Raw genomic sequence first — 11,773 nt, forward strand, 5'->3', positions numbered from 1 at the left:
GATCTTCCCCGTTACGTTTCGTCTCAGGTCCGTTTTATCACACTGCGATATCGACGGCTGGTGGTCGAATTTTAAAAGCCAACTACACAGTTATCACCCAGATTCAACGGAGGTTTTGGCGCGAAGGCGTACACGTGTTTCATCGGCCTAAAATAAGGTAGGATTTTTGTCATTTTTGTCTGACATTTACCAATGTTTGTTGTGAGAACATGGAAAAATATTACGTCTAGTGAGCGGCTGGAACAGCTTTTATATCCACAAGCTTTGAAGTGTAGTATCTGGCTACGAGCTAAGCTAGCTCCTTCGTATAGGGGGGCCGATCTTTATCTGCCTCTTAACTCAATATTACTGCGTATAAAAAAAAATTGCACAAATTGGGCGAGCCATCACCACACCAATGCTATAGCTTCTTACCGTAATCGGGGATCTATCCCCATCTTGAAGCTTCAGGGGCAAGGGACGATAAGGATATCCCTCTTCAATAGATTCTCACAATTCTGGTGCTTAATTTTTATTTTAAGTTATACTTCTACACCTGATTTGAGATTACAACATGATTTTTGCCTTGGAGACGAATGCTGTTTTATTGTCCAAACAGTAGAAAGGTCAGCCAATCCCGACCAATCCTGCGCTAAATGAGTAGGCCTTTCGGAATGGTGTTTTCCGTTATGCTTACTATACCCTAATAGAAATTTAAAAAATACGTTGCCATTATTCCCTGAATCACTGAGCAGCAATCGTTGCCCTGTTTCCATGGTAACTGGAATCAAGCGAATGCAAACGTACAGGAGTAGAAGACGGCTAGTGAGGCATCACTATCATGGATAGCCGGTTGCAGGCACATCGCCCGGATTACAAACATTAGTTGGCCCTTAGTTTATTCGGTGTAAGGACCACCATGTCGTCCGGATACAAACGCGAGGGGGGGGGGGGTCGTCGTGCGGGTCATTTTCTAAAGCACTTTTTGACCAATCACATACGGACGCTAGTCTAATGGTCTCTATCGAATTAACTAGAGGCCCAGGAGCAAGGATTTTGATAAATTCAGGGAAACACGTTATACTCAATCAGATCTTGGACTGTTCAGTTCCGCCAAGAAGTATCTTAGTGAGCTTGCATATACGTGGCTAGACACCCATGTAATCCATTGTGATTGTCCTTCCTCTTGGTGAAAAGACAAGGCCGGTCCCGGAGTTTATATAGGTGGCAGACAAACTTCGCAACAAAGTTTAGTTATAATCAATGCCTTTAAAATTTCTGTCTTATCAGAGTCAAGATGGCCGAAAACTCTAGCCTCCCGGCATTACTTCCCGAACTCCTCGCCAACATCATCGTAGCAGCCAATGGCACAAACGAGACAGAAGACGTAAACGCAACTGCACTCACCAAGCATGAATTAAAAATCGTGGAGATTTGCACCGAGGGGTGGTACCCGCCAAACCACATGTTGTTTCAGTTAGGGAATATGGGGCTGCTGGCGGCGTTTATGTTACCCACGAACAGTAAATACGGCGCTCTCTTTCTACACTCTTTTCTCGTCCTTGGTAAGTCACTGTTCATGCAAAGCTGTACTGATTAGGTGATTATGATTGTTATTGTAAATAAATCTTTCAATAAAATTGGTAAGATTGATGAAAATGTGCTGGTTTCATGAAAGTGTTGGGATGAATATAACAAATGATTTTGCACAAACTTCAATATAAAAGTGCAGAAGTTCTTCAGTGGTAGGGTACGCATTCCCTGGTGTTTAGTTCAAACAAAAGATTTGTGAACCAGAGTCCCTGCTTCCTAGTTACCGATGCAAAACATGCTTGATGTTAGTGTTGCCATAGTAACCAGGTATCCTGTTCTATACATAAATTTTCGCTAGAAATGACAAGAGCATGTTCCCTTTGTCAACCTGGGATTATTTTTGTGCCTCGTATCATGATCAAAGAACCGAATGGATGGATTGTTAGTAAAGCTGATGATAACAGCCAACCAAAACTGAGGACACTTTTTACAAGTTTATTTCATGGTTCGCCGTCATCTGAGGCAGATCTTCATGTTATATGTCAATAAAATTCATGTCACTAACCCCGGTATGACATTCTGCTTCTAGGTTTTCTCTTTTTCTGTACGTGGGCCTGGGTGGTGCTCTGCGCTCCTGACATCTTCTCGTGGAACTTCGCCTTCCTCCTCATCAATGCTGTTCATATGTTCTCAATCCTCTATCGCCTCCGACCTGTCAAGTTTTCACCGGAATTAGAAGAAATCTATGAATCCATATTCCAACCTCTGAAGTTTCCAAGGTATGTTTTTGACAACCCTGATGAATGATAGGATTCAAAACTGTTACTGTTATCCATTAATTACGCAATTCTTCATTAAAAACTGATCGGAGCACTTGCACTGACAGGTCACCATTTAAAATTTGATAACTGAATTGTCACTTTTCTTGACAAAGCCACTTCCAAGTGGTGGGAAATCCTGGACTCTGGCTTTTTGCCTCAAATCCAAGATTGCTGCCAAAATCGAAAGTGGCCAACAAAAAGAGGAAAGAATACTTTAAGGAAAAGATAGGTTTGAACGTTGAATCCCGTACAGCCTCGTATACAATTCTCAGGGTTTGTGGTATCAGGTGTGGACCTATATAACTTCAAAAATTGTGTTTTTGCATCATCAGGCGTCGATGGCATGTCACTTTACTGTCTTTCCTCTCCAGACATCTGTTTAAAAAGCTGACCAGCTCAGAATACGCCACCCTACTGAACCTGAATCCTGGAGCTAGTTATGCTGCAGCTGAAATGACGAAGACTGATAGACTAGCTTTGCTTATATCAGGAAAGTAAGCTGATAACTACCCCTTAGTAAAGACTTGATAGATAGCGAACCATTTCTTCGCCAATTTCATACCCGTCAACAAGCAAACAAGAAACCTTGTTTTGCGATTTGTTGCTAGTTCGGAGAATTGTCCCCAATTTAGGCGACAACCCCTCGAAACTCCCCGATTCGACTATGCCATCGAGACACCACGGCATCCGACACATGATCGAATGTGCAGCATTGTACACATATCATAAAAAAATGTGCGATATCTCGCTAAATCTTATCGATTGTCAAGTGGTGTTAAACCAATTGACAGAGCAAATTAAACGTTCATCGATGAAAACAACATTCCTATGAATGACAAACGCTTTTTGTGCAAAGACGAGTTGAGAAAATACACTGCTTGTAACTCGTATTAATTCTAGCGACGACAGAAGCGACTTGGGCATGAGGGGCGCAGACGATTCTGTGATTGTGAACGGCAAAACTCCCCGAATTGGCGACAACTCGCTGAACAAGGATCCTTGCCTGATTGGACAACTCATCTGCGAAATAAGTAGTCGTTATTTTGTAGGTCTCTGACAAGCGCAATTGGTAACTCTGCATGGGGATGTTATAGAGTGCCACTGGCATGACTGGGTAGAGTAACTGGTGAACACGATTTCCCCATTAAAACGCATTGATATTTTGATATCTTGATGTTTCAGTGTAAAGGTAATTTCTCAAAACCAAGTACTCCATCATATTAGACCAAAAGAGTTCTTCGACTCACCAGAATTCGAATCAACAAGAACGGGCGAGGAGAAGTTTCAAGTGTCCATTGTGGCTGTATCCCATTGTCGTTACATTTATTGGAAGCGAGAGGCCCTACATGATTTGTATGTTAAGGAGCAGTACCTCGCCCAAATCATGTCAACAATCATCGGTAGAGACATTGCTAACAAGTTATATGCACTCAATGACAAGGTAGGAAAGTTTTAAATGCAGATTTTACAGACCATGCATACCATTCGAAAACCGGGCCCAAAACATGGGTATCTTTTCGTCAGGTTCTGACAAGAGCTGCTCGAACCAATTCTGCCCCGAAGATTTGTCTTTGAAGCTATCGCTTTTCGTAGCAGATATCGAACTGAAAGAACTACCACTAAATTGTAGACCAGTAGACATGTATTGATCGAAGCTATTCAAAGCTTGTGTCTGACATCATTATCTTGAGAGGACTTCCGGCTAAATCCACCAGCTGTTGTCTGTGGCTTGTCTATTGCCAGTTTGTTGCCGAGTGCAATTCCACCCAATTCTTTATCCAGCATAAGAAAGCTCATACTGGAGCATATCGTTGCAGCTCATACCGTTCATATAGCTGACGAGCTCAGCACCACTTGGGCATCTGCTCAGGGCAAGTTTCACCTTTTGGAGGCAAACGCAAACATGAGATGACTGGAATTACTGGCTCACTTCTGGTTCTCCCAAATATGTAGACCTACACGTATATGAGCAAAATGGCTGCCAGATTCGCCATTTTGATGTAAAATTTGGAGTGTTTACCACTAAATAGAACATCAATGTCATTTACAGCGCGGTCAGTGTTCGGCGACGGCAAAGGAATGTTCCTTTCGATCTCCGGCAGTTTTTTTCTCAAGATAAACTGCTGTTTTCAGGGGTCAATGAGTGTGGACTGAACGTAATGGCTTCTTCAGCAGAGTGGATTCTCGAATAATCGTTCCACGTTTCTATCGCGAAGAGAAAAACCAATTGCGATATGAGATCCAGATTTGTTTGTCTTTATTCATCCCAGTTTTCCGAGTAATCAATCAATTGTAATTGAAGTGTTCGTTTATTTATGAAATGAAATCACTCCAGGAGTTGCTACTTTAACTATTAAGCTTTTTGCAGTTCACATCTTAATTGAATCAGAGTCGTTCATGGACTCTGATTGAATCAAGTCAGTTCGTCATTGGTTCGGTTCTTGTTGGTCAGAGCATTATTTTGAAGGAGAACGAAATAAAGTATTGCAGTTGTTTCGTTCTGACTGGCGATCTATCATGTCTCATACCATGACCACGATGAACGTTGCCAGTAAAGGCATGCAGTAGACAAGGCATCCTGGCATAACAAGTAGTTTTCAATATAATCCGCTTGTCGATATTTTCATTATTTTGTATATGACGAAGGAGAAGAAAGCCTGATTTTAAGATGTAGACATGGTCGAACTCAGCGCAAAGTGCAACATGATGACCCCGATGGCGGATATCTTCTGACTGTCAAATTGTTAGACTGTGTGACAATATGCAAAGCAATTTGGTATTTTGGCACTCAAGCGTTAGGATTTTCCACTTGTCGAGAAGTCAATTACTGGTCTATTACCATAAGGTTCCGATACTTGCGCAAAACTTATTGGCTCTGCTGTGAACACCTACATGTAGCTAGTGTGAGGCGACAGATCCTGACGGAACATGTTGTCATGATGTTGGCGTAAATTTTAGATCAGTTCCAGGGATAACCTGAATAGAGTCTATATAGTTGGAGTGTTGATGTCCATCGGAATGGCGTGATAAGATTGTATCATGGGATCCATTAGAATGTCCCTGGAGGTCTTCAGGCACTGATCTTATTTTAGACTGGTCCTGCTATGTTATTGATAAATCATAATCGATAATCAATCATTAACACCGCAAGTCTTAGAGTAAAATTTGCTTGATGATATATAGATTCAAATACAAATCTCATCAAATCTTGTCTCGAAGTGCAAATACATGTTAAGCCGAATATAGTACAGGCAAAATCATACAATTAAGTTATTGATCCATCCACTGTCTGGGATATATGGCTTAATTAGAGAGTTACGTTGGATCTATGTGGGTGGCTATTTCATGCTCCACCAGACTTAATCGATAATATCAGAAGATTAATGGATTCCTCAAAGCAATGCATCGTCTACAAACATGGAATCTGCGACAAGAAAATTGTTATGCTTTTGTGATGTACGATGTGTCATGCATATCCGAATTAGCGAGGTTGTGTTGCATTAAGTGTTGGCAAAGATTGGAATCTGTGATGCTTTTGATTTTTATGTGTAGGTCAGATCAGGCCAGGATTTAGATTACGTGAGGCAGTTTGCCGGTAGGATTCCTTTTGAATCCCTTTAGATGATGACGAAGGTGCTCCAGTTACTAGCTCCAAGTTCTGTTTGTCGAGCCCTCAATTCCATTCCGTCATCCTACGTCATACTGTGTCATGTAAGGATTGAGGCCGGTGTAACATCTGTGGTTGTTCCCCATGTTTCAGTGTTTCCAAACAATAGGCAGCTAGAGAGACCATGACTTTTTAATAGGGGGGATACACAGAAATACTCGTCAATCTATTTTTGAGCGTTCCCAAACAATGAGGGGAAACACTCAAAAACAGAAACACTCAAAAACATTACACCAGACCTCTGCATTCGGAATGTAAGCCCTGCAAGCTCTCGCAACTAATCCGCTTGTAAAAAAACCTCCAACTCAAAAATCACTGCGTAACGAGAACATGTTCTTGCAAAGGCTGCTCTTGTCATAACACTGGCAAATTGATTTTCTTGGCCTCTGACCACGCTGTGATTTACACAAATAGTCTGGCGTGATTCGATGAATGACTCCTGACTCCATAAATTCTTGTAAAATGATGAAAAACCACCAGCCATCATAGCAATTCAATTTCAGTTTTTGTACTTTCGATGTGGACCAAGTGTGCTTCAGAGATTGGAGTCTCGTCCAGGAGTTTTCAGTATTGGTTTTGCGAATTATCATTAGCTCCTCAGATGACAGGCCAAAAAGCCTTCTTTTCTTCAGAGAAAGTGAGATAGCATATGTGGCGACTGCCGAGCCCTGTTTCACTCAATCTAATGATGTTGTCTTCCTTTGCGATGAAGTGTGGAATGGTTTATGATATCACCAGAACAGTGTAGATTAATATTGTTGCAGAACCAAGCGTCAATTATACTTCTCATTATCAACACCAACAACTTCCTTAAATGTTCCAGCTCAAACGACGTGGGTCACGAATGGACATACGGCTACCGAGTGTAACATCCATCATGTCAGCCAATGAGCTACGAGCATCCTTCATCAGACATCTCAATTCACCATCCCTGTTCAGCCAGTGTCCAGAGTCAGTAATGACCATGGGGGTCACACAAGAGGATGACAGTGAGTACCGATTAGGCTCAACATGATCATCTAAATCACATCTAAATCTTTGGGTCTAACGCATGACAGTTAGTATACCGAGTAGGGCCAACGTGATCATCTACATGTTCATCTTATCGAAATATTGGGGTCTAACGTATAGGTCCAATCTACCAATTGCAACTTGTCCCTTCCGTGTCTTTATTCATCAGACACTAATGACTAATATTTTCTACTTCAGGCGTGTTTGAAGATGCAATAGACGAGAAGACAGTGTTTTGCCCGAATGGCCAAACGAACACAATGGCTAAAGAAGCGGATGAAGAGATGACGTAAGGATTGTTATGAAACTATGGATTGAGAGCTATAGAACTGTGATGCACAGTCTTGGCGGTGATGAAAGTGTCGGATTTAAGCCTGGGCCACTGATCAGCTTTTCGCTATCGGACAATATTGGCTGTGATATGTTGACGGTAAAGTGTTATGAACTACTGCCATCGATTGAGGAGGGACTTGTGCCCAGCCACGGGCTACTTGGTCTTGTCGTGGGTATGTTACCGCATACAATGAAGTTGTCTCGCTGTGCGGATGGGTCTTAGTCCAGACTATTTTTGAACTGGCAGCTGTCACTCTGACCAAATTATTTTAAGTTTTCTAGCTGCCCTATAGAAACAGAATAAAATGATATGTTAAACATACGTCCACGTCGGTTTTCTTTTCCGTCGTACTTCCATCTCTCTCTGTCACTGTGTGTGGATGAATGAAAATCGCCAATCAAAGCAGTAACTCCATTAATCGATTTCGCATTCGATGCAGCTCTGTCATATACCCCGAGGACAGCTGCATCCGTTCGGACAGGGTAACGGGCTCCTCCCCTGGGGAAAAGACCCTTCAATTGTTAGTGACAGCGATATCCGACACTCATTGTAGATTGATCAACTGAATCTGTGACTATGGCACTCTCTACGAACCACTCGGGAGAGGTGTAAATTAATAAAAATAGTCATGAAAGTTAGGGAAGTATTGGTTCTCTTCCTATTTTAGGTTGCAATGAGGCGTTTTAACCAGTCATTCCTTTGCGGTCTTCAAGCAGAGCGAGCAAAATGCTATTTAGAGAATATATTTGGAATCTATGGGTTTCCTGTCTGGCTCTGCCCCGGTGTTTGATATATCTATTTACATTTCACCCCAGTTTTCCCCCTTGGGATGACAAGCCACATATACGTATCAATTAGTCGTGTTGCTCGGGTTCATGGTAACAACTCCCTAAGGTAAGGCCTCCTATTCAACCGCAAAGGATACGCCAAAAACTAAACCGCAGGTCAATTGTTATTATCCAGCAGGGCGTGCAATATGAACCAATCCAGTCACCAAGATCGGGATGATATTGGATATAGCAATTGATTATGCATGCGACTAATAGCCTGTATTAGCTTTATCATTAAAGTGTGCTTCCCACGCTAGCTTACCATCGGATCTCCGTTTTCATGGTTTTTCAAAAGCGCAAAACCCTTCATTTCTAAGAGTGGAGCCGCCCATGATGTGCAGCTGTACACATCAGGACACCACACTTATTGGGTAACATTGATATTGGAATGCACAGAGTATCTTCATAAAAGAATTCACCTGACTTCTGCCAGCGACAGGCTTCCACAAATGGTTAACAGCATCAGATGATGGGATGAACAACAACATCAACTGCATTCGAATCCATGTCAGATTTATTTTGTTATATTTATCCGTACATTCACAGAGGGAATCACACACAGATGTACAGCTTGATCCTTCAAATGCTTTGCAATGAAATTCTCGACGGTGTTCCCCTGAGTGGTTTATTAATTCCGAGGCACCAACTCATAAATATGGAATACCAATTAGCAAAATTTAATATAGAAAAAGGCTGTGAGTTTATCATGAAATTAGTTTGATCACTTTGGCTTCTGGTTATCAATGGGTCTCTAAAATAATGACACACCGGCTAGGAACCATGATGGTTATTTGCTGTCAAAGCTACAAGTTAGTAAAAAATATGCATTAACTGGAGGCTGCTTTTACTGCATAAATTAAGATTATTTTCACAGTTGGAAGCCCTGCCTGATTAATTATTTCTGGCAAGCTGGCTGGAATTGATTCTCCAGGGCTAAGTTGTTCAAAACAACGTTATCCCTTATGTGAACGTTTTAATCGGTCAACTGAAAGAGATAACGCCGTTAGGGACAACGTGACTTTTGAGCTTTTGAACAACCGGGCCAAGGGTGATGCTCAGACCCAGATTGCAAGATCCAGGACAATACACTTAGAAAGTACGTAACATTAAAGAAATATTGCATCCTCGGGAGAAAATAACTGAAGATGTTATTCCGAAAAATGCAAGGGGGAATGCCAGCTGCTGTTGTTCACATCATGTAGAAGTGGCTGTCGAAAGCAGTAATAGCGAAGAAGACGATTTGGTTGCGGGAACGATGAAATATATTTTCCATTTCGTTCCATATTCAGCTTCAAAGAGTTGCATTTTAAGTTAAATTAAATTTATTCTTTCAAGACTTTAAGTATATGGCACCAGCATGACGGCTTCAATGGAATTATGTATACAACAATATATATCTACTTTGAGTGACTTCTTTCACCACGATTACTGTTGACAGTTCAAAATGTTTGGAAGATGTTGTTTCACAACCTCCTGATATTTCATACAAGCCAATCAACATGCGACAATTATATAGGCATGCCAGGCACTCAGTTCCAACATCATGCAATTCAAATCTGTTCAGAAAGTAGCCAAACCACATTTCCTCAGTAAACATTCATAATGGAGAAATGAACTTGTCCTCAGCCAGCACACACCCATTGAGTCTTGTATCCAATCTTCATCAAAAACAATAAGTGCCCTCTGGTGCATAGCAAGCAACAAGAACATTTGATTAATGGGCTTGGGTGTTGAATAGGCCAGGCAATTAAGTGCTCGATAAATTCATACGAAATACAACTACATTTGATTGGGAACCTTCACGATGGCATATATGATGTTTTATGGCTTCCAAGTCAATTAACACGACTCCGAACATATAGGTGAAGAAAGGCTAGACTCATTTGCTAAAAAAATCCACTTGGTTAATTCCTTGTCGTGGTATTGGTTGGCTTAATTTGTCGAAGACTTGCTGCATATCGATAGTATTTAGATATCTATAAGGGATATGGAGACTGTTACATCATGGCTAGAAGACGACTCTTTCAAAACGACTCGTAAAACTGGGACCAAACGACTAAAAGGCAAATTTTCAAGATGATTCAACAGACACAACAGAGAGGATCAAGAACAGTTAGAAAGCCAGTGACAAGATCGCTTTCTCAAGGCCTTCTGAGAGCTAGTACCACAAAGCGCGGATGTATAACATGATATACAACATGATATACATCCGAGCACTATATAAGTAATGCATTTTTTTCTGCTGAGAGAATCCTTCAAATGCATGATTTCTTCCCCAAATGAGAGAGAAAGGTCCGATATGATGACGAATGCCTCTAATTCTTAGTAGGAACAGAAGCTTTCAATAGTTCAGTAGCTTTCATGTTGAGACCATACGTTCCCTGACACTTTGTTGAAAGACTGTGGTAGAAAGAATTTGGGACAAGAAGGGAAACCACATGTATGTCAAACTGAAGTACCCGCGCTCCCCAGGAAGCCTGATAGAAAGACACTCTTCCCATGAGCAACCTTGAAGTTGAGGTCACCTTCGAAGGGAAGAGATTTTGAGGAGACGATTATGGTAAACACTCTGATGGAAATGACCTTCAAGAAGGCGTCGTCTGCACAATGTTGATATGATATGATATGATATCATTTGACTAACCATTATCAGTGACGTTGTATGAATACAGGATTCCATATCAGATGCTGTCATGTCAGCGGCAACAACCTGTCACTGGGGAATCATCTTGTGGTCTTCCCTTAATATCATATCATATCATATGAATGGATACGTGGTCTGAGAATGCTGTATGAAAACTAAACTGAATACTAATGTGTAGTGGAATGTGTGTCATCGATCTTGTCATCGATCTTGCCAATTTCATCTCAGTTATCCCGATCACATATATACAGCGCATACGAGTGTATCAGTACATAAACTAGGCCACACCCAACTCAGCCATCTATTTTGAACCACATGTTGGCTACTTCAGCCGTATACTAGGCTACTACAGCAGAGATGCTAAAATTATTAACGTGTCTCTATTATAAGAAGTGCAATATCCTTCGTCGACATACATTTTAAGTACTAAACTAACAAAAGCCTTAATTGGGCATTTTAATGGAGATTCTTGAGAAAAGTCATTACAGTACGAGAAAGGCTAATAAGCAACAACACATGTAGTATATTACAATTGAACTAATATTTGTCATTTGGAGTGACATGAATGAATATCTAGCATCCCCAATGACAGATCCATTGGGTACAAAAATGGACAGAGAGGATGCTAGCCCTGTGGGTGGCACCCGATGCTCTTTGGCCGAATGTGGAAGGCAAAGGGCACGGTGGGAAATATGCATTCACCAAAGCCCGCATCAAAGTCTTGCAATATGTACCTTTCTTTGACATCTTGACACTCAAGGCTCCGAGATCGCGAAGCTCTATAGGGTGTGTGTGGTTCAACTTAGACGGAATTAGATGCTTTCTTGACCGAATCTCTGTGTTCAAGCCGCCCAACCAACAGTCCAGATGTTTTACCCTGGGACGCATGCAAGCTGTTGCTTTAGCTTAGGCTTGCCGTGCGATGAAATTCAATCTATCCTGCGATCCAGGAGA

General features: G+C 41.5%; 1 protein-coding gene across 1 annotated transcript; it reads left to right on the forward strand.

Moving 5' to 3' along the window:
* Positions 1 to 41: 41 nt before the first annotated feature.
* On the forward strand, positions 42 to 7,983 carry LOC135488279 (popeye domain-containing protein 3-like). The gene is made up of 7 exons (XM_064772824.1): positions 42 to 157; positions 1,270 to 1,544; positions 2,102 to 2,291; positions 2,705 to 2,827; positions 3,516 to 3,774; positions 6,824 to 6,989; positions 7,210 to 7,983. Exons 2-7 carry the CDS (start codon positions 1,277 to 1,279, stop codon positions 7,302 to 7,304), a joined length of 1,101 nt encoding a protein of 366 aa, XP_064628894.1. The 5' UTR covers positions 42 to 157; positions 1,270 to 1,276; the 3' UTR covers positions 7,305 to 7,983.
* Positions 7,984 to 11,773: the final 3,790 nt, after the last annotated feature.

This window comes from Lineus longissimus, chromosome 5, assembly GCF_910592395.1.
Source record: "Lineus longissimus chromosome 5, tnLinLong1.2, whole genome shotgun sequence".
NCBI lineage: Eukaryota > Metazoa > Nemertea > Pilidiophora > Heteronemertea > Lineidae > Lineus > Lineus longissimus.

Bases quoted from the DNA above. Each gene is read 5' to 3' on its own strand.
- LOC135488279 (XM_064772824.1), top strand. From the start codon at position 1,277: ATGGCCGAAAACTCTAGCCTCCCGGCATTACTTCCCGAACTCCTCGCC. The intron at 1,545-2,101 runs GTAAGTCACTGT...TTCTGCTTCTAG, and splicing joins ACACTCTTTTCTCGTCCTTG to GTTTTCTCTTTTTCTGTACG. The intron at 2,292-2,704 runs GTATGTTTTTGA...TTTCCTCTCCAG, and splicing joins CAACCTCTGAAGTTTCCAAG to ACATCTGTTTAAAAAGCTGA.